At 38.1% G+C, this 24,423-nt stretch overlaps 1 protein-coding gene across 2 annotated transcripts; it reads right to left on the bottom strand.

Moving 5' to 3' along the window:
* Positions 1–2,709: 2,709 nt before the first annotated feature.
* Positions 2,710–20,136, bottom strand: LOC139135942 (calcium-activated chloride channel regulator 1-like). Of its 2 annotated transcripts, none has more exons than XM_070703727.1 (11): positions 19,185–20,136; positions 13,105–13,399; positions 10,878–11,152; positions 10,098–10,349; positions 9,327–9,551; positions 8,769–9,071; positions 7,580–7,807; positions 6,641–6,935; positions 5,893–6,051; positions 5,245–5,499; positions 2,710–4,982 (listed from the first exon to the last, which is right to left on the bottom strand). In XM_070703727.1, the coding sequence occupies exons 2-11, from the start codon at positions 13,196–13,198 to the stop codon at positions 4,129–4,131; spliced, it is 2,940 nt and encodes a 979-aa protein (XP_070559828.1). In that variant the 5' UTR covers positions 13,199–13,399; positions 19,185–20,136; the 3' UTR covers positions 2,710–4,128. The 2 variants fall into 2 exon arrangements, with proteins under 2 accessions (XP_070559828.1, XP_070559827.1); XM_070703726.1 differs by lacking the exon at positions 19,185–20,136 and adding an exon at positions 17,601–18,266.
* Between the last annotated feature and the right edge of the window lie 4,287 nt (positions 20,137–24,423).

Raw genomic sequence — 24,423 nt, 5'->3', positions numbered from 1 at the left:
CATAGTGAGGAATACATACTGACCTGGTTCTGTATTATAAGAGACGACCTAACACATACATACACTGCATGACGATACACCAAAGATGACTGAGCCATTGCGTCTAACAATTCTCTGTTTTGTGCAATAGCGTTCACCTATTGGCAATCGATGAACTGGACGGACAGTGAAACAAGTAGGAGCATACCCATTATATTGATTCTCAAGGGGTTTGGATGCAACCCCTAGCCCACCTAACCGGGATTCAGTGATCTATGAAACAACGCGGAAACAAATTATGTTGAAGTACGAACGGAAAAGAATGCAAGAAACCAGACATTCAGGATCGTGACATTTTTATGTGCTCAAACGGCAATACATTATTAGGCCAAATAAAAAATGATTTGTTTCTGGTCAGCGCGTGCGTCATTTCAGGACCTGTGCGTTATGTCATTTTTTGGTTAGTAAACATCCTCATAAGTACAGTTATCCTTGATATCCCTATCCATATGCTAAAAAGAAAACGGAATTATATTATATCATGCTACCATGCGCCATTCTGATTGGACGAGAGCGATGCTAAAATATTGTTTTAGCACTGATAGCGGTGGTAAAACGGGCCCCTAAACAAGCATTTTTGAAAATTGCCCGGTCGGTGCATTTGAACGATGTGGCTCTGAACTTAATCCGAAACAGTCCGCTTTGTTTCAAAGACCGAGTTCGAATTTCGATACAGAGATAAAGTATGGTTCTGTAACTCACCTCTTGGTGAAAATAAGCGGTCTATGATGAAAGAAATCTCCGAAGCAACACATTTATTTTGGTATGATGATGTACAAAATTGTATAGAGTAACAGCGCACTGTGTAGTTTGCTTGATCGATTCAGCAGGAGTCGAGACGCGACATACCGCTCTTTAAAACGAAGCTACTACTAGTATTCGTTCATACACAAATACATGTAAATTGAAACTTCCTCACTGTAACGGTACGTCAGATATTCCTTCCTAGAGTTTGGGCTGTAACAGACCAGGGTGTTCTAACGATGTATTCCAAGAACTTGAAGAAGTTCAAAATAACAATGCGATCATTCCTGGCGACTGCGACGAAAATCGCTGTGTCAGCGTCCAGCTCTCGCTGAATTGGGCAACACACTCTGCTCGCATATTACAACTGTTCATACAGTCGCCGTAATCCATGTCTGGATTATTTCAAAACTGCACGTTTTCTGGCACAAATTATCCATCCAAATTGTCCATCCAAAATAGAACCTGTAACCCCACTGCACCACCTCCTCTGTCTGAATGTTACGACGGTTGGCGCACACCGGACTACCAGTGAATGAGACAAATCTATCTTTAGTGTACTACGCAAAAAAAAAGCCAGCGCTATTGTTTTTATGTAAATTTACGAAAAAAATTGTTACTTTTTCGTTTGCTTTGAACTCTTGACCCATTTCTGTGTCTGAAGCAGTTCGTGTTGCATGTAAATATTAATAAAATTTTGATGAACATAATGCGTATGTTATCGTAGGATATTGTGTACGTGTGTTGTCAGCGTAATCCAAACTTATAAAAATGCTCGGTCTCGGGCGATGATTTTCCGACGTTCGATCTCTCAGACGTCAGTTTTCTGCATTTTGGACTGAAACTGACGAAAATGCCGGACCAAGACGACAAAGACACACAAGTTGATATAATATAATAGCAATAACCCCCTTCGCAGTCGGGTATACACTCGATTTTGGTACAATTCGCTCCATATAGCACTCGCCTATCGGCTCGTGCTATATGTCGCGCACTGTACCAAAATCTCGTGTATACCCTCCTGCGGCGGGGGTTATTGCTCAAGTATTTTACAGCAAGTAATAAAAGACAATAACTGTTGCATCAATAGTGCCAAACCAGCATTGTTAGGAATAAAGAAAGAAAGAAAAAAGAAAATCGCATCATCGCATCATTTCTTCTGATTGTCAAGGACCGAAAATAAATCTTTTTTTTTTTTTTGCCTTTCACTGCTCAGTTTTGTGCCACTGGTTTCAAAGGCAATTGACTTTATTACACCAGCATAGCACAATTAGAACCGTCAATACAGAAGAGATCATTCTACTGCTCTAAAAGCAGTCAATGATTTACGCTTCGGACACACACTCAAACGTCGGTACACATTACATAGTATAAGCTTTCAGAGAATACATCTTATCCGCCATTTAATCAGTACAGAGACGTACAGCAAGCTATAAGTTTTTACGAGAACACTGCCACTGCCGCTGAGATAGATATTCGGACTCTCAAACTTTTACAATACGTATTTGGTCTACCACTTGTGGCGGATCATTTTGAATTGGAGTAAGCAGAGTTTTCACCGTCTTATTTTTGTGAAAATTTCCTCTGTAGTTAACAAAGGGACTGTGGCCGTTTTGTTGGGTAATTATTTTCTCTACAGTAAAATTTGTACGGTGACCCCTGATCTTTATTCTTGATATGGCAAAACATGGTTGAATGTTTACATAAGCAAAGTTTGAGAAAAAATTTTTAAGTCTTTTAGTTTCGAGACACGTACTACCATAACGAAAAACATTAACACTTTCGCATCGAAATGTTTCAGCTCATGTAAGTAAATTGCGCTGTGGATGACAATTCACGCAGCCTGTCTGCCATCACAGAAACAATACTTCGACGAGATATCAAAACTCTACTTATTACTCTACAGTAAAAGTATGGCACGCATTGGCACGAATTTTAATAAATAAAAGTTTATTCACATTACAATTAAACTCAAAATATAAATGAATGTTTTCCGTGTAATTTTGTTGCTTTGCAAGCACATGAGGTATGACAAAATATTTACATAATCTGGTGATGATGAAACTATAAAACGGAACAGAGACTGTAGTCATGCATCGTGCGTGACATCGTAAGTGATAGTGCTGATCAGTTTACTAAGATGAGCTTCCGACGGAGCTGTTCCAAGTCTTCTTTCTTGAGGGCGCTAGACATTTTAGCGAGAATCAATACACAAATTTGTCCAAGCTAGTGGCACTTGTAAAACACTTACGGTTTTCAAAAATCTGTCGCTTAGTGATAATCAGTGTTTGTTTATGCAATTTAAGCATTTGAATTTTTGATTTTTTAATGATTTCCACCAACTTTCTCACAAACCTTGGCATCTCCATCCCGAAATGTCTTCGTCTATATCTTCCTATATTCAGGAGTGGCCCTCTGTATCTTCCTACGGGGCTTTCAAGAATATCTATCACTACGAGCTGGAAGATTTGACAACCAAACGCCAGTGACAAATATGCAAAGCAGACAATAAAACACAGACACTGTAAATCAGCGGCTCACCTGGTACATTATTGGAATGGTTCTTGATCGAAGTGCCTTATTGAATGTTATACTCGTTTCCAACTATATAAATGGGTGTTTACATAAACACCGCTAGAGTCATCTTAAAAATCTCAATAGCTCTATCTTTAACTTGAAGGTTATTCACATGACTTCGCTTTCTATTTTCTTGTTATTACAATATTGCAAGAAATTGATCAGAATATCTGGAACGAACCCTAAACATGGCCGCAAATGCATATACATTGACCATATTTGGGCAATACTTGATTGCTCCTTGAGTGAAAAGCCTATTGAATGATAAATAAACTGAACGTTCCTTGTTCGCCAGAAACACTGTATGATATTTGAAAATCCTTTGCGTAAAAACATCACTGTCTTGATTTGTAATACAAGACGGTTAAAGAAATTTGAAAATACCTAATGTTTACAATACTGGTTGTGATACATCATTGTGGGAATGTCGCATTGACACTAGCACATGTCTTGCTCTAGAAAGATGATTTAAAGGGTGTTCTGAACGATGTTACAAAACATATGCAGCTACTGAGGCTTTAAATACGGTGATTTTGACTTTGGAAAAAAGATCATATTTATTGATCATGTAGCTGCTGTGTCAGTATTCTATCTAAAGTTTAATATTCGCCTATTTTGTTATTCAAGTGATTTTGTGACTTTTTTTCGGGCTTAGCTAATAAGGCGAAATTTTTTTTATATTTAATTAAAGCTCGTTTTCAATAGATACCGAATTAATTTGTATATGTACAAATCCAATGATCGCATTCATCTGTTATATTTTCCCATCTAGAGTGTATCCTCGCCTTTCATAATGTCACTTATCACAATTGGACTTGAAACTTGATCCAAATCAAATCTTGCTCTTTTCTTGTTGTGATATTCTCGCGCACGCGCAATGACTAGAATAGCAGTGATTATGAGAACCATGGCAACAGTTCCACCGGACAGTAGAGTCCAAAATTCCCAAGTCTCCATGTTGTAGTCAAGGGAACCGAGCATGGATGATGTGTTGGCTGCTTTGACTGTAGTCGGTGATGCAAACATGTCGTCGGCAAGTGTGGGCCACTGCGATGGCGGAGGGGCAACCAAAGCATCTTCCACGGAGACATTTCCAACCGTTTCATGTTTCAACGTTGTCGTCTTTTCAGTGGATCCTGTAAGTCTCATCTGGATATCGTCTCGTGACGTCACATTTTCAGCAGATCGGTTTTCGTTGATATTTTGTTGAACATTTCCCATCTTCGCTCCGGAGTCATCATTACCCATTATTCTTTGTGTGGTGTTTTCCAACTGTGTAGTGTTTTCATGCCCTCTTTCAGTTTGCAGACTACTTTCTTCTGCTGAATAATTTTCGATGACATCGGCCACAGTTGTCGTTGCAAACCTTTCAAAGTTGGCAGAAACAACGTTTGATGGTTCGGCTATATTGCCCACGTCATCAACTGCTCGAATAGAAATCATAAACTTGAAAGTTGAAACGGACACGGGCAACTTCACCACCACAATTTCGATTGAGCCTGACTGCTCAGGCGACGAAAGATCGCCCTCAACGACGTTGCTTGAGTTTAACATTGTGGCGCTCTCGAAACTATCGTAGAGCTCAGAGAAAGTGTCGCTGATCCGCAAATCATACCAAGCAACTAAAAGATAAAAGATAGATTTACAGAAGGATGAAATATTCGTCAATGATAATATATTAATCAAAAATTTACAAAATCACTATTTTTAAGTTTTTGTACAGTTATACCAGGTTTAATTGCGAAACTTAAAACAATTTTACGTGTCCGAAGTAAATGATACTCACCCTACCTCTCATTCATTGATTTATGACAACATATTTGCATATTTTCATATTACTATGAAACATTACATCTTTTAATTTAATTAGTGTTCGGCACTTACCAATGCCTCGATCCAGATCATCGCCCGGTGCTGTCCATCGTAGTGTGACGTCACGCGTTTCCCGGGATACGGAAACGATTGATAGGTCTGTTATTCTGGATGGTGCATAGATGTCGGGTATCTCTGTACTAGTGTCCAATTCTTCCTCTGAATTGAACCGTCTGTAATTCATGAGCTGGAAAGATCCGCTAGATACCACTCTATTGAAGGGGTCAACTTCTTCATAGGTCATATTGGTTATACTGGTAGCATTATCTGAAATATGCCCGTGGAAAATTGGACGATTCCGTCATGTTACCTTATTTCACATGTTTTTATCGGCGGATGTTAAGGCTTTGCGAAGGCTTATATTCCTTTGTCGGATCTTCTTGACCGAAGTGATAAGGTTTGAGATCTCAACGGGAAATTGACGGTACTCGAGTTAAATCATCTGCGTACTTGAACAATTGAAACAGGTGTAATGTACTATGTGGAATACTACGTTATCCATAGTTTATTGAGCATGCGCACATTTACTGCACTATTGACTCAAGAGATCTTATACAACAACGAAAAGTAGTATGACATTTGTGACAAAATCGATATCTAGATATAATAAGGTCAATTCAATTGATAACCATTGTGGGTTCTGTTTCTTACAATGCTCACCTGAATTGACAGACAAATCTGGTCGATCTGTCGCCAATACAACAATTTGACCTTTCCCGTGTTCGTTGTCCACTGTCACTCTTACTCCGTAATGACCATCGGCTGTAAACTCAAGGAAGTGGCCAGAGTACACGCCATCGTTCTTCTCAACGTCTGCACCTGTTCAATTATTGATGAAAAGGGAAAATGAAGGTACAACCTTGACTGACCTGTAACAGATGCCAATAAGATCTCAACAGCGCCATCAATTTACCATCTGAGCTCGAGCATGTTTTGTCTGTTTCACACAAGAAGAGCGGACTCTCTCTTTGCCTTTTTGAGTCGCCCGGTCGAACCTTACACCGATCGAAAGTTTCAGTCGACCATCGCATGCTCATCGTATATCATTTAGTAACTCGCTTATACTATCGAAGTAAGTCGAGTTATATATATATATTTACAACTACTGGTGTTTCAACAAATATTTTTTACCTCAGCATTTCCGCAAGAATGTGTTTTGTGTTCTTCATTGTATATGCAGTCTTGAGTTATATATGAATTTAACAAGCATACACAGCGTAATACAGGAAAGTTAACATTTCCCTAATTTGAGAGTAGTGGATGGAAAATTTATTAATTCAAGAAGAATACATGTAAACGTAGAAGTGGAGTGTTCAAATTTACGGATATTCAATTGTTATACAAGGAAAACCGTAACTTGACCCGTGCTATATAATTACGACAGCTCCTCTGCGGAGCAGCAACTCACCGGCTCCATTGTCCAGTAGGCGTAGAGTTGCTTTTGTACCCGTCTCCCCGTCGACAACGGCGGGTCTATCAACTACTGCCGTTACGTTAACACCGATGACCGGAAGGTAGCCTTTGGTGACGTCGGCATAAATAGTGACCAACTTGGAAACTCTGTAGTCCACTTCCGTGTCGCTGAGCTTTGACGTCACTTTGATCGGCTCAGATTCCGGATTTGACGGGTGCGAATTAATCGAAATAGTCACAACTTGAGGAATATAGAACAAATTGGTCACGTTGAACACCCATTTTCCAGTCTATGATAAAAAACAAGCAATCTTGTGAAACATAGAAGGCAAATTCAGTATATAAACTTTCCTTCTGACACTCAGTAACAAGGAATGTTAAGTTGCATATAAATTATTTATTTTTATCCATCTTGATATGCATCAGAAATATAAATCGTCTTCTTCTTTAGTGCTTATGTATTTACATAGTTGTGGTTGTATTCTTTTTCCGATCAATAAAAAAACGATGATGACCTCTCTTTTTTGTCTTGATTCTATCATTTAAAATGTTTAGGATGAAAGTTGTTTTTTCAGATTCATATTTGAGTTACAATCGAAGACTAAAGTGTCAGGTTAATCACACTTGTGGGCTTACAGTTGATGATCTAATTCATGGAACTTGTCATTTTTCATTAGTTACATATTGAGGAAGTTCTAAGTTTTCCGTAGGCTGCTATATCACGGATAATGCTCTCAGTATATCGCATATTTGTAACGGTGTCAACCGATGTAAAGTCATAGTGACCCATATGATAGAACGAGTGCCGTTGTCTCATAAACTCAAAATGGCGGAAAAAACTGTCAAGAAACGATTCTTGTAAATAAAACACAACTGTAGTATCCACAGATTTGACATCTATGTACAGATTGTTAAGAAGGTTCACAGTAGATACCTGTGCAGTTTCGTTCAGATAGAACGTGACTCTTTTAAACTGCGAATCGACGCTGTAACCGACGTAGTGTTTATCAATGACGGAACCGTCTGGTCGCTCAATGACGGCGGCGATTCTGCTCTCAGTGTAGGTGAAAACGAATTCCGTTCCTCCACCAACTGTGGAGTCGATATAGACGTGACCAGATGCTTCTTTTCTGGCTTCTATTGACATCATTCCACTCCATAACTATTTGCACAGATAAAAAATATTAACAATAATGAGTTACAGAGTGTACAAAGTTTAGTCATACTATTGAGTTTCTTATGAGTCCACATTCAGATTCCGTAAGACCTTAAACTTAAAAGCATCCCACTTTCACGGAATACTCGTCAACAATGCATCCTTCTTTCCGTTCCGAGTAAGAGGGCAAAATCTTATCCTTTTAGTCCTTTGCTACTTTTGTTCCCGTGTTTTGAACGATATTTCGTGTCTAAAGTAATTATTTACCTGCTATTGAGTATGTGATTATGGGATGTATAAGAACTTTCATTAACAGTCCCACCTAGCTCACACACAACGCCCATCACCATAACACGACAAAATTAATCATTCGATTTCTTAAATTTTTAGACTGCTACGTAAATTTATATGCGACCACGGTTAAAAAGCCAACACAACTTTAAACCAGTCCGCCCTATTCTATCGCTGCTAAATGAATCAGAAAACAAAACTAAAAACCAATAATGCGTATATTTCCAAAAGGGACGATGCCCGATTGTTCTGACCTAATTGTATGTGCGTCTGCTAATGTCTAAATTTAATTACAGTTATAATCATAACTGGCTATCGATGTAACGCTATGGCTATCTGTATCTACATTTCGCTGTTTGGAATTGTGGTATCGACTAATACATGTAATATTGAAAGTAGTTGACTTGTAACGTCGTGGATGCGGGTATATAGATGTGTTCAAAATAGGGGATATGTCGTGAGAAATTATACGATCCAAGGTCGTTCCACATGGTTAATGAGGAGTAGACTGAAACGAGGGGCAGAAGTTTAAGTCGTGAGAGAACAGCAACTGTATAATCCTTGCAACCCGCATCCCTAATTCTAACCTAGTTCTGGTTGTAAACAAAGAGCAAATCATACTTCGGATTGTTTTTTTTTACTGTGAAAGAGAACTATGCTTACACACTTATTATACCTTAATTGGTACATTCTGGTTACTAGTTTCTTCTCCTCTGCCTGTGACTGTTGTCGTGAATGCGTCATCGAGCACGGTTGAATCGTCATCACCCGAATAGAAGAATGACATGCCACCGGTATTTGCCGCCAGTGAAGCTAAGTTTTCGTCTGCCTGTTCGCTATAGGCTATGGTGTCGATGACCACACCAGACTCCTCGATGACGTCATGGATTTCTGGGATTGTCGGTGAGCGGTTCTCACCACCGTCGCTGATGACGAGGATGGCGGCCCCTGCTGGATCCAACTCACCAGCTCTTAACACCTGTGTTGAGATGTAACATGAACGAAAAACCAGAATATTAACTCGGTGTAAATGTATTGCAAATGAACCATTTATGTCGCAAAATCCCTTGTGAGCAGTTTTCTTTACTACACCGTCAAATCAGTATTTCACTGTTTATCATGTCATTGTTCAGAATTATCTATCGGAAGTCGAAAAGGTTCAGCATTATACAAATATAATGCCAAGAACTTATCTATTATCTTTTGAAAACTATGTCATCAAACCTCTTCTCACCTCAATGGCTTTCAATACAGCTCCACCAATGCTGGTCCAACCACCTACAGAGTGAGGTAGTCTAGCGATAAGCGTTTCCCGTGAGTCTTTGCCGTCGATCAGTGTCATGGGAGCAAGTTCCTGGGCGAAGTCAGAAAACTCTACGATGCCAAGATAGTTACCTTGGTCTATTGTTTTGCGGATGAAAGTGCTCGCTGCTTGCCTCAACTTTGTCAGTCTTCGTCCCTGTGAAGAGGATACGTTTATAAAGTTATATTTAGGGCACTTGGTTTTTCAGTACAACGTGTCTAAGAACAAGTAACTATAAGGCCCTATTTTTACATTGAAATTTGTTTTTATATCACCATGTGGAATCCGATTCAAATGTGAGATCCGCGTCATCAAACGTATCAGACGATTCAGTCAACTTTGCTCCAAACACTATTACTTACATTGAATCTCCCGCCTAAATCTATATTTTGTGACTTCGCTCGAGTTCGTTGTGAGTCTATTTATAGCCTGCGAATGATAGATTGTTAAACCTTTTTTAGTTTCCGAGTCACGGCTCTTTAATGTAATAAACCGCTGCCTTTCTTGCAAATATACGATTTCTGTTGATTATATACAAGGGTCAGACTCAAGGGATTCACGATCGATAGATCTATCACGAAACAACAAAGTTGTGCCATTTGCATAAAGCAACCGAAGCTTCCAAACAGCTGCATAGCATTGCCGAGTTATTCAGTGTTCACTACTTCATTCTGTAAGGAGAGAGATCAGTTGGTCACTTGCCTCCATACTTCCTGATCGGTCTAGTACCAGTACAACTCTCCTCTCTCGACTTCGAACAAACCTATACACCGGCATGGTGTCTACCACAGCGTCTTCTGGAACCGGGGGATTCCGGCCATCGATGAAGTCATCTGATTTGGACATGACGTCCCACGTGCTCCTCCCGGCACACAGTTGATTCTGTCTGTTTGGTGCTTCCCGATTGTGAAGGGCCGCCGGGTCCGAAGAATTACTGTGGCAGAATTCTGTAATCTGAGTGACGAGAGGAGAACGAAAGGGCGACAGTGAAAAACGCGAGACATAGTGGTTAAAGCTTGATAACATTGCTTTTTATCAGCCTTTTCGCTCTTCTTCAGTACATCCGCATATCATTTAAACATGTGCGATTATAGAAAGAGTCAACGGTCAGTGGTGGAATTTACAACACATGATCGTCAATGGTTATCACCCATAACTAGATTTTTGATTCATTTATTTCACAATATTTAATAATAATAAACCATTTTTCACTTAACCATTCTAAGGTGATTTTCATAATATCTGATAGAATTCTTTGATCGAAAGTTACTTTTTATGTCCTAGTCACTTGAACTATTGTCAAAGTTTGGTCCTTTGAAATTAAGTTCTTCATTTGTCTCGTAATTTATATCGATGAAATAGAGTCTCTGAAATTCCTGGATGTTCTTATTGCAAAGGCTAAGTGTGGGGAAGATATTGGAGTACTCTTAAGATAAAAGCAAATCTTCTTAAATCGGTAAAACACCATAAAACATTATTTACCGATGGTAAAAATTGCATGTACATAAGTGACCCAGTGGTTGTGCTGCCAGCATTGGGAATGAATCGACAGTTGGATTCTGGTAAACCTGTCCTGTTGTTCAGTTTGCAGTCTTCTTTCGTTTTCTGGTTTCTGATATTACCGTGAACCTGAAGAGAACATTTCGTTGCTTCAACTTTACCACTTGACGACACATAGAAGTTAGAATATCCACCAATGGGATACTCGTCGAATACTCCCCAACGTAAATGCGCCCACTCGTGAACAAGAAGTCGGTCTGTAAAGAAATAATGAACCTTAATCTGACACAAAATTTTTGTGTGTTCATAAAAATCCGAATAATAATGTAAGTGGTCCATATTAATTCCTAACCCTCCTTTCTTTTCGCATTGTGAACGGTCGTAGGCCAGGTCTAGGACTCCGTTACGATGGCTTACTTTTCGTACCCTAACACGACGTATCCTACATTGTTCTTTATATCAAATGTTTTCAGTGTGTTTCTAATTTCACTCGGCGTGCTAGCCTTATTAATTGAAGTCTTCATATTTTTATAATAAAGATAATTGAAGTATTCACAATTAAGTGACAATGCACCTTTCCCTTGTCAATCATGGTGATCCAAATTTCGTTTTTTTTAAAGTCGAATCTAGCAGATACAGGTATCGCAAAGTCCTCCATAGAGATTTTTGCTGTTTTATTGATAAAGAATCGAGTTACCTCATATACAGAATAATTATCGATTCATTGCTAAAGGATTCAGAGTGCTTTCTCTAAAAATCTCTTGGATTCGTATTTTATGCAAACGCATCTGAAAGATAATATTATTTTTTCAGAATATTCATCATGCCAATACGCTGTGTGTGCTGCATCTGTGTGAGTCTGTATGAGCCAAGAAAACCATTCCATGCTTTAATGTCTTATTCCATTGTGTAGGTTTCTGGAGGTTTCTGGTATCATATTCTGGATTTATGTACAGGTGTAAACTGTACGCTTTTACTTTTTGTAACTATATGCGAGACAAAGAGACAGAAACCCATATACACGAAGCGCGTATTTATCAGTGTGAAAAACACCCATGCAATGGCAATGGCCTAAAATTGTTGTGAAATGTGAGTTTAAATTGTCATACAGTCCATTTTGTTGAGTTGCCAAATGATATATTATTACAAAGCAAATTTCACCATTTTGGAAAACGTAATGTGCTGTGTCCAAATTAAAATTCGATCGATTAATGAGATGTATCTGCGAGCTGTATTATTTATGCTGACGTTACGTAACGTTTACTGATTGTTAGTGTAACATGACTGGTGAAAGACTTCAATGACACATACAATAGATGATATTATGAAAGCTGGAAAAAACACTTTCCCCGAAACACATGTGGAACGGTATTACGCAAGTTCATTACCTGGAGTAATATAATGTGAAATGTTCGTCAGTACGTTGAACTTTTGTCACAATGAATCCTAAACAGTCTCCATGCACAAGGAAACAGAAAGTACATACAAAATATTACAAACACTTTGCTGAACGGTGGCAATAGTCTGGCTAGTGATTATGTCACATTTATCAGTCGTCACAACATGTGTAATTACATTTCAAAACATTCTCTGTCAATGATTTTTAACGTTGGTGAAATGCCTTTTGTTGGTCTGAATTTGTACGTCATATTGGCTTGAACTCTTGTCTTGGTCTCGCTCTTTTTCCTCACACATATCTTGCAGTGCCATGATACGCCGAGGCAGTCTGCGTAGTACAATGTAGAGTTAATAATAACTATAAGTTTTGATTTCATTTTCAATACTTTGTAATGAAACAGTGACCTTAAAGAGTGTACTTTATTCCTTTCAAAGGGTGAATCAGGTTTAATACGTCGGGAGTGAAGTCTGTTCAATGATTTACAACTATAAAATTTAGACATCAGGGCATTACAGTTTTACCCTGAATAAGCCCTTTCGCTCCATCTACCGCTATTCTACGTTAACTTTGAGATCATATCCTCCGGGAAACCGATGGAGAATGGCGTCAATGGAATGAGCTAAATACCGAACACATCTCCATGTCTGTTTTTAATCAGGTTATGACCGTCAAGATTAGAAATGTTCCCATCTTTACCATACTGAATTAAATACGACGTTCATAAATTAAAAGACTTCCTTAAAAGTTGACGACAAGGCATAACCTCGAACGAAAACTTCTGAAGGGTAATTTCTAAAAGAGGATTCTTACCTGTAGGCCCCCACTGTCGCCGACTAGATACTTCATCCATGACGAATTCTGGAGTGAGATGTAGATACTCGCCCTCCATTCCACACCCTCCCATCTGTTTCACGTAGGGGTTGTTACCATACAGTCTATTTGCCCTGTCAACGATGATACTCGCCTTTTCAAAAGATTCTTTCCTGGCTTTTTCGTATTCTGGTTTATCAGACCATGACCTTGGGACGAGGATGGTGACCTCCCGAAGAAATGCTCGGCGTTTGGTTGCTTTGAAGAGAAACCGCGACGTCTCTTCAAAGATTTCCTGTGGGTGCAGACGAAAAGAAAGTGATTGAATTTGAACTTCCGCGCTCAACACATCGAATGTGTGACTTCAGTTTGCGCCGCATGGAACTTTTAGACTTTTGCAATTTGATGATTAAAGTGACAGCGATATTATACCTGTATTAGCTGTACATGTTGATGCATTTCCCATTGTTTGTTGTTGTGATATATAAAAATACATCTTGTTCCACCTTCACAATCAGGAGGAAATGTCAACTATTCACTTGGTCAACACAGCGTGTATGTGTGTAAAATTTTCCGTTATTGTTGATAGTCGAATGTAAGTCCGGGCTAGAATTCATTTGTCATCTAAAATCGCCCATTGAAAGGCAGTGCTTTATGTTTGCAGATACTTTGGAAAAGGAAAAAACCTCAAATTTACCTGCTTCTTAGAACAAAGATAATCAAAAAGTATCGAAATTAACGCTATTGTCCATTCAAAGGAAATTGTTTCGGTAAAAAAATATTCTATTTAGTGTTGTCTTCAACTACTTCCTTTGAGAACATTTTTTTCACTGTTTGAAACTAATCTGTGCGTGTTATTTCAGAACACAAGATGCAGTCAATTATCTGTTTGGAAACGTACGATTGCAATTTTTTTATCTTTTTCTCATGGACCGCTTTGTGCATCCTTGTCATTTAGAAACGGAAAACGTACGCGTAAAATGACTCCATTTATTACCAGGAAACACTGCCTGACTAGCTTTACGTATAAATTGTACACAGTTTACATAACATTGAAATGAGACAAAATGGTTATTATTTTCATTAGACTCTGTAAAGCATTTGAAGAAATTAATTTATAGTCAGCAGAGACATTGAAAACGACATGAAAGGAAGCACAAATACCGTGAAGCTGTACTTGTGCACACAAGATCTATACTGTTACATTTCTCGATATTTTGATAATGAATGCGTGTATTCTATTAGTACCACAACCATTCAAGTACCTATAGGGTGAATATGACGAGCGTAGGAAATACGTTGTCCCATGCAGTCGAATATAGTTTTAGATATCCGACTTCATAATATCAGAGATCCTCGACAATTTTACCATTCAGTGTAACCTGGAGATTTTTATTATTTACAATTCATCGTAACTAGGAGATGTAAGTTTTACTTGTAGTTAATTGAACTTTTTAGCGATTGACTTCTGTTCTTTTACGTTGATCAAATAATTTCTTTGACAGATTAAATACTTTGACATCGACGGATTCATAATTTATTGCTGATATTGAGTTGAAATATGACGGGGAAAACTTTATTTGGAATGTGGCAGAGTATTTAAATACAATATTCAGACATTTGGAAATGATCAAAGTTAGATATTAATAATTACATGGTACGTTGGATAAGCGTTTATATTTTACTCATGTATTTCACTCTCTGAGATACATATTCGTCGTAAACCAGTATTGTGTGACGTGCGATGGAGAGATCAACTCCGAAACTTCTATTAAATAATCTGCAAAAGTGATTACATTCGGAAATTTTATCACTTTCTCTCGCGATGTCGTGTGATATTTGAAACGCAAACAATGTCAGTTACAGATGCCGTGCCTCTCTCAGTTAAAACGTATCAAATAGCAAATGAACCCTTGATATAAAGAACACAGTACCCAACGAAACTGTCATCATAAGTGTAGCATGACAAAGTATGAAACTCGGTTTTTTACTCATGTTGATAACACTTCGCTGAAAGCTTGTCAAATAAGGTGGAAATTTATGTCTTTATTGACTAAGCTATTCCATTTGTCCATTACGCAGCTTGCACGGCCTATCCATGTCATGGAATCGCATGTAGATTGCCAATGTGTGTAGAAAGAAAGGCCCATAGCTCGATTGGACAAGTTGAATAGACATTCAACTCACTGCAAGTTCTTGACCAAAAGCCAGCGGGATATCATCAGCTCAGTTTCACTGATTATCAGATTATAAACCGAAAATATGAAGAATTACCAGAGTTGGACCTATACAGAAACCATCTGCTAGGCACAGCAACACTGCATATCAATCCAAAACGTGTCGACCAAAGGGCACGTAGCGTATGTTACCTATTCATATCCAGTCACTCTCTCTGCATTCATAATCTGAACTGCTTTATGTACATGCTTTATGGAGGGTTAAAACACTGTCTCCTCGAATGTTTTCACATTATGAATGTCTTAAAATACAGCCATTTCAACAAACGCAGCAGAGCAGTACTTTTACACGATACAATATGAAGAGTCGTTTAAATCGGTGGCTGGCATACGACACTGTGGACCATGTCCCTTTTTGGTGGAATTACCTTGTATCTTGGTCAGCTTTGACTCTTAGAAAGAGAAATCAACAAACATTCTTTCTAGGATATTTTACAGACCCATGTATCGATGTACTGTTGTATATTTGCCTTACTGTCCATGTTAATCGGTTCTCTTCGTTGTTTCGAGTTCTATGCAGAGTGGCAGTCATATAGGTGTTATCACGATGACAGGTATGGATTTATTAGGTGAGACAATAAGAAATTTTGAAACAGACATTGATTCAAAGTACTTAATTTTTCCAAGCCTAGAACAGAAATTTGAACAAACCTGACAAACCAATTGTAATGATTGGAAGCAGCAATTGACACTGGAAACGACTCGTTAAAGCTTTCCTATCAATCTTATCGCAAAGATGCCTCTCCTTTGATGTCAATAGTGGTTTCTGATCTCGATGGTATTCTGTGATGGGTGCAAATATCAACAACCTCACTTGCTGCCACCGATCGATACAACATAAACATGGAAAGATGGCTACATTATTAAATTAACTATTCAAATAAACTGTGTACAGATTCTGTCAGCTTAATCGCGGGTAAAAAGAAGGATTTTTTGTCAACACATCGAGGGATTAATACTTACAAACGTTGTATGTCAAGGTTGTAACCTTTTTTTCAGTAAAGATATGGATGATCCGATCCAGCAGAAGACAAACTTATACCGACAATGTATAAGGAATATTATGTTTTGGAAAGGAATTTGATGCATGATAGAATAATGTCAAATCGATAAGTTAAATACTGGAAGACTGTGCATCTAACAGTAGACTTGCAAAAAAAAATAAATTTATGCTTTTATGATGAATTTATATGGACGGATAACGACGAAGAGGAGAGAACCACGTGATCACTGACTGTTACTTCGATAAAAGAAGAAGCACTATAATGCAAAGCTGTGTGTAGTGTTGCTGGCGCTACAAGCTGACACCATATCATTTGTGTTCCCTTTGTTAGCCCAAATTAAGTTATGCTGATACAACCAGGGCTTTCAAGGGGAACTGGATATAAACATGTCACTCGAGTCACAGATTATGATTCAAATTAAAATTGTCTGTGTCCTGATCTAGTGTTAGCATGGCTTTTGAGGTATCACACATTTACTCATTGAAATGACAAATATTTTTCTCGTGGATACTGTTTGAATTTCTGTTTTGTTTTTGTTATAAGTGAAGTATTTTGCTGGTACAATGATTTTTTCTCGATATTTCTGTTTGATATTTTATTTGGGTCACTAAATGTCAAAATAAGAAAGTTGTGAGTATATTACAAATATTACAGGTTGAGATACAACTACCATTGTCAAAATGACACGGTTAATTTCACATAGATACCATATACGATCCAATGGTGTCTTCATAATTGTAATTAGACCCATTTAAATGTTGGAGACGACCAGTAAAGTTTGTAATGTCAGCTTTTTTTTCCTGCATTTTGAATAATCTTTGTGAAGTTAAGAAACGTGAAGGATGTCAAACTGTTGATATTTCGGGATAGACAAGGCCCCAAAAATTACTTCCAATTAATGTGCGTAATCTATTATAGAATTCCATTTCTGAATCATAAAATTCATTTTCAAGTGTTTCATTTTTTTTTATTTTTACAATATTGAATGTGTAGACTTGGGCTGATGCCAGTTTTTGTAATTTAGATTTACTAGGCTATAGTTTGGTGATAATTTCAACTGGTATCCCTTTCATTTCTCGTCACTTTTAACTGATACAGAGTATCCTGGTTATGTAACGTCAAGAACTTTTGAGATTTTGTGCTCGTTAAGTCACTCATGTGCTCATTAACTCACTGGTTAAATTTCTAGTCTTATAATTCGTGTTATCATTAAAGACATTGTATTCATGCTAACAGTTTGAACTAATACTCTCACCTGCAGTCTCTGTAACATCGCCTCATTTTCTGTTATAGTGTTGTGAATAGCTACCACCAAGCCGTTATACCCGTTCTCTTTGAGCACGACGCCGGATTTCCCCCACGATGCATCGCTCACATGACCAACCTCCATGCAACAGAAGACCACAAGCCCGAAACAGTACAGACGATTCATTCCTTCTAAATCAGTCTCAAAAACGGCTCACTTATACCTTAACGTGCAATTTCGCAAGGCCGTCCTGCACTGACAAAATGTTCAGCAAGCATCACTAACGAGTCTGCGGTCGATACTATGAGTATCCCGATCCGGATGATGCGAACTTCCTTAATTGGCAGATACCATTCACACACTGGGAGGGTCACAGGAGCGTTTACTGTTTTACTCCACTTAAGCCAGCCGAGGTCAATTGTTTGTTTTGCGGTAATAGAAAGCGCATACTAGTACATTGCCTGAATCAAGCAGCGTCTTTTGTATCTGGCTGTTTTAATACATACTGAACCATCTGTTGCCAACACTGGGGCTTACTGACAACGACGCATTTAAATACAGTACTTGACACAATTAACAATTGGCTGTACCTTTTTTCGATATAAAATATTCAAGTGGCTTTTTGCATTTTTTAATTTTTTTACGGCATAAAATGGATCGGCTCTGTTAAAGGTGATATATACATAACACATATCATAATAACTGCCATTTACTGGCCATATGCATGTGAGCTTAAATTGAATTGAATTTTGTTAAATTCCATGCATTGCTGTCACCTACACTCTCTGTAAACCACTAGATAACACGTGGTGAACAGCTTTATTCAATCGAACACGTAGTCCAACTTCCAGACCGGTGACTGTTTGATGAAAGACGGGTAAAATTCTATCGATCAGCGAGGGAAATATTCGTCGGAATATCGAAATGTAATTGAATCTGTGCACACTTTCTCGGTTTCTGTGGATTTGACAGAAAACAACGAGTAGAATATAAATATTTACGGAGTATGGTAACCCAGATCTTTGGCAACTGCCGCTTTTCGTGATCTATTCCTAAATGAGCGAAGCACTGACGACTTTTGACCTCTTCGAACCCTTCCACCTGTATGTAAATAGTCAGATTGCAACCTACAGACATACCATGGGTGTAATGCGAAATTCAGGGATAATATCATTGTCAATATTTAGATACATAACTTCATGGGCTGTAATCTGTAAAACACTACAGCGAAATCCCTCATCATCGCTTGGTTTGATCCAACAAACAAAATAGACGATTTTATAAATCGTGTTTCTCTCTTTGAATCGTAAATTACACTGACAACAATTTTGAAAAAGAAAACATTTTTCCTCTTGAAAAGGTAAATATGTTTTTTTAAAAAAAAAAACTAAATTTTTAACTGAAATGGTGCGGTGTAATTGATTTGAATACAGCCATTAAGATGATACCAATCTTTTTCCTGGATATAATGGCCACAGTATTAATATTATTTATTGTTCATTCTTACGACTAAAAAACGACGTTTTCTAGAGCAATGTTTTAAACGGACATCTTTTACATCTAAATATTCTATATGACAAATGCTGTACCTACCAATTCATACAGAGAACTGTTCTGCAACGGTGTAACCGCTCTTCCAAAAACTACCGTCTGTAAAGAAAAAGCTAAACAACTACAGAGTAGACATTTTCACCCAAAATGTTGATTTCTACAAGTTCGATAAACTTTTTTAACATCCTTTCCAGTTGGTTTGAAATTTGAGGAAGATGAGCATTATAGCAATCCGTAAATACCCAGGGATGTTACATTGTACATGCCATCCCAAAGATCTAATCAAAGTGAGACTTGAGTGGACACCGTGGGTCATCAGTATGTATTAGGGAGATGGTGCAGTGGCAAAGAATGTGAAATTTTCAGAAGAGTTACTTTCAGAATGTGCTTAGGAATACAATTCAGAATAACATTCAGACACTCACTATGTGAGATAATATTCTGTATATTCCAGAAGAGTCCTTTCAGAATGTGCTTTGGAATACAATTCAGAATAATATTCAGACACTCACTATGTGAGATAATATTCTGTATATTCTAGAAGTAAGAAGTCATTGACAATGACATAGTCCCCACTTGTAATAGGAGTATTAGTCTTGATGGGGCAGGGAAATGAGGTCATTAAGAAGTATCACTGGAGTGTATATGTTCAGATCTATGGACACATAGGTCTATGTCGTTGTTCCCATTTTGAAACAAGAGGCATGTCTAAGTTATGGTTCTAAATCGGGAAAAAAGATCAGACCTCTAGCTGTATTGGCCTGCCAAGAAATACATATGTGCATAATAAATGAGGTACAAGATGTGACATCTTAAGGTCTACTATCCTATCAAAATTGAAGCGTAAAGAACTTGTGGTTACTGAGTTATGCATATATATGCATATTCAAGGTCAAAGGTCATCAAGGTCACGTGACATTTTGAAAAAAAAAAACCCATTGTATTGCTAATTAATCCATATATGCCAAAATTCAGACCTCTAGCTCTATTGGCTTGCCACAATTATATATGGGCATAATTAACGAAGTAAAGCATGTGTTGTCATAAGGTCTCCTATCCTACTAAATATAAAGGACATAGCACTTGTTGTTACTTATTTATTGACATAATCGTGTATTTTAGGTAAAAGGTTATCGAGGTCACATGACATTTTGTCAAAAAATTTCTATCCTATAGTCTGTCCCTATATACTAAAAATCATACATTTACCTCTATTGGCTTGCTCAAAATTAGATATGCACATAATTAATGAGGTACAATATGTGGCGTCATAAGGTGTCCCATCATACCAAATATGAAGGGTGTAGCACTTGTGGTTACTGAGTTATGGACAAATATGTATATTTGAGGTCAAAGGTCACAAGGTCACATGACATTTTGTCAAAAAAATTGTAGTGCTAAGTTTATCCCTATATACCAAAATCAGACCTCTAGCTCTATTGGCTCGCTCAAAATTAGATATGTGCATAATTAATGAGGTACAATATGTGGCGTCACAAGGTGTCCCATCATACCAAATATGAAGGGTGTAGCACTTGTGGTTACTGAGTTATGGACAAATATGTATATTTGAGGTCAAAGGTCACAAGGTCACATGACATTTTGTCAAAAAAATTGTAGTCCTAAGTTATCCCTATATACCAAAAATCAGACCTCTAGCTCTATTGGCTCGCTCAACATTAGATATGTGCATAATTAATGAGGAACAATATGTGGCGTCATAAGGTGTCCCATCATACCAAATATGAAGGGTGTAGCACTTGTGGTTACTGAGTTATGGACAAATATGTATATTTGAGGTCAAAGGTCACCGAGGTCACATGACATTTTGTCAAAAAAATTGTATTGCTAAGTTATCCCTATATACCAAAAATCAGACCTCTAGCTCTATTGGCTCGCTCAAAATTAGATATGTGCATAATTAATGAGGAACAATATGTGGCGTCATAAGGTGTCCCATCATACTAAATATGAAGAGTGTAGCACTTGTGGTTACTGAGTTATGCACAAATATGTATATTTGAGGTCAAAGGTAATTGAGGTCACGTGACATTTTGTTAAAAAATAGCATTGCTAAGTTATCCTTACATACCAAAAATCAGACCTCTGGCTCTATTGGCTCGCTCAAAATTAGATATGCACATAATTAATGAGGAACAATATGTGGCGTCATAAGGTGTCCCATCATACCAAATATGAAGGGTGTAGCATTAGTGATTACTGAGTTATAGACAAATATGTATATTTGAGGTCAAAGGTCACCAAGGTCACATGACATTTTGTCAAAAAAATTGTATTGCTAAGTTATCCATATATACCAAAAATCAGACCTCGAGCTCTATTGGCTTGCTCAAAATTAGATATGCACATAATTAATGAGGTACAATATGTGGCATCATAGGGTGTCCCATCATACCATATATGAAAGGTTTAGCACTTGTTGTTACCGAGTTATGGACAAATATGTATATTTGAGGTCAAAGGTCACGTGACATAGCGTCTGAGATATCTGCGTGAACGGATGGACTCACATGGATGGACTAACGGACTGACATGACCCAATCTATGAGCCCCCTCGACTTTATCTGTGGGGACTAAAAACTGTGTCACTGCATCCTTTTTGCAATATGAATACGATGAGAAACTAAATTTTTATTTTCCTTGGCCTTATACATGGGAGTCTATGGACTGCCTTATACATGGGAGTCTATGGACTGCCTTATACATGGGAGTCTATGGACTGCCTTATACATGGGAGTCTATGGTCTGCCTTATACATGGGAGTCTATGGTCTGCCTTATACATGGGAGTCTATGGTCTGCCTTATACATGGGAGTCTATGGTCTGCCTTATACATGGGAGTCTATGGAGGTGAAAACTAAAAAGTCCTCTACCACGGCCAAATTTGATTGCATTGTGAAACAAATCAACATGCATCTGTATGAGGTAGAGTACTATCCTTTTACCAAGTTTGAACGAAATCGCTCCAGGCGTCTCTGAGATATCTGCGTGAACGAAAAAAGTCATAAAATATGCAAATGAGCAATTAATTAATAAGCCACACCCACCAAAATCTAATCAGATCTAAGTCTCATCATGATAATACCAAATACCAAATTGCATGACATTGGACCTAAGGGTTCTTAAGTTATGAGTGGAACAAAATCTGTCTACGGACGGACGGACGGACGGACGGACAGACGGACGGACAGACGGACGGACAGACGGACGGACGGACAGACGGACACACACACAGACATTGTGGCGACATAGGACACCTTTGGTGCTTCGCACCACGGTGTCCAAAAATCTTCTCTGCTCTCAGCCCTCCTTGTTCTTACGAAATTCTCGTAATTCTCTTCGCCTTACACATCATGACATTAGATTTCTCTAAGTTTCCTTTCACAACAGCGTAGGGACAAATTTCTCGGCCTTCCAGGAAGTCCGGGTACATGTTATTTCCAAGCTGCCTCCTCATAAAACCATTCAGCCAATACCAGCTGACGTGTCCCTTCAGTCCGCTGCCCATGCTGTCACTTATTGTTCTCTCTCCAGCTGATAAAATTGGCCACTTGCCCGCGGGCAGTCGGACAGTTCCTTACTGAACCTGTAAAGCCGCAAAGGAGACAATTTCGGCTGCAATATTCTTTACGATTTTCACTGGCTGATAAACTTAGGTTCTATCTCTATAGGCTTATTTATTCCTTTGAAATGTCCATTGTAATGATTAAGCTTACAAAGTTAAAGGTATACTGTCACCTGTTCCACTTTTGCCACAGTTACCATGGAAAAAGAAAATCTAACCAATCACCGATTTTAAGCGGGTGGCCGCTTTTAAAAACAGTGCCCTCACATGGGCATTTTGAATACCAAGGAACGCCCCTTGACCATACATAGGCATATTTAAATTATACCTTTAATGAAAAATAATTTCTTTGATATTTCAAACCACAGCACTGAGTCAGCATGGGAAATTCTCATTGACCTTTCATCAACATTATCTTATCTAGCGAATTGTCCTAATTCTGGACATTACATCCAAATCATCACTGTAGTGTATGTGCTTCTTGACAGTGTATAAATACTAATTTTGGAAAGTCAAGTCCTCAGAAGTTTGGTGACTTTTTTCTTTTTAACACACGCTTCCAACCCTGCAATTTCATTTTGCTACGAGAAGTATAGTTGTAGACATATTTTAATGGCGTCAAAGTCCAAAAAGGTACTTTGTCAAAAGTTATTATTTTATATCATTATATGATCTCATGGCAACAAGATACTGAGTACTGGTACCATGGCGTTACTGTCTTCAAATGGTATGGAGTCATAACATGGTGCAATGCGAAGCATAAGGTTGCCGTTATTTTATAAAGCGTTAAAACGTGTGTACAATTAAGTCGACGTTGAAGGGCGGATGGGCTAAATCAAGGATATGATAATCATATATTGTTAACAACATCACAATACCATATAGTGCAAATTGTCTCCCATTCGCCGTCATTAGGAGCAAGCGCCCTCTATGTTAAATCTTGTAAAAAGCGCCCGTGTGATGATGGTGCACACCAGGCCCAAAGCCTTTATTGAATCTGTCATCTCTCATGATCTCTAAACTTGGTAAATGTTGCGTATTTTCATTTCATCAGAATTTATGCATTCACGTGTGCCAACATTATTTTAAGAGACACAGAACTGAGTTGATAATGGGAACTTGCCACTGGAACACAGCCAGGATAGTTTCCACTGTTCACTATGTAATGCAGCACACAACATCCAGTCTTATACTCAATGTTCATCATGCACTGAATGAGTGTCAAATTAAACTTTGTTACCAATACTCTGCTGTTTGCAATCCTGAAAACTCTAATCAACTCACTATTGCATAGATGTCTACAGGAAATAAGAGAAATTGCCATAGTTCATCTTTTCTGCCTGCAGGGCTTAAGGTACATAGATATGTGTGTTGTGAATAGCTCTTTCAGACAGGTCTTAAATCATGGCAAAAAAGTAATGCTCTCATACTGATTTTGGCTCTGCAATGAAACACAATTAAATTTTATATTGAATTGTTGTAATTAAATATCCCCCGAATCTGCGTGCTAGATTTCTGAGCAATTGAGCAGGTAACCTCAGTGGAAAGATCCAAATGCCAAAACCAATCTAACAAGCGGTTGGACATTTCTGATTTTGACCACTTGTTTAGCCTTAGCAAACTTCCATTAGTCTGGGAAATGATTCATTCATTGGGATAAAATCTCATCTCAAACCATGGACTCTATAAAAAAGA

This window comes from Ptychodera flava, chromosome 6 (assembly GCF_041260155.1).
Source record: "Ptychodera flava strain L36383 chromosome 6, AS_Pfla_20210202, whole genome shotgun sequence".
NCBI classification, from domain to species: Eukaryota; Metazoa; Hemichordata; class Enteropneusta; family Ptychoderidae; genus Ptychodera; species Ptychodera flava.
Note: the sequence above shows the minus strand (reverse complement) of the source record. Positions and strands in the feature narration are given on the sequence as shown.

Bases quoted from the DNA above. Each gene is read 5' to 3' on its own strand.
- LOC139135942 (XM_070703726.1), bottom strand. From the start codon at position 17,777: ATGAATCGTCTGTACTGTTTCGGGCTTGTGGTCTTCTGTTGCATGGAG. The intron at 13,400-17,600 runs GTGAGAGTATTA...CTGCACCCACAG, and splicing joins CGATGTTACAGAGACTGCAG to GAAATCTTTGAAGAGACGTC. The intron at 6,936-7,579 runs GTATCTACTGTG...TTTTTATCATAG, and splicing joins ATCTGAACGAAACTGCACAG to ACTGGAAAATGGGTGTTCAA.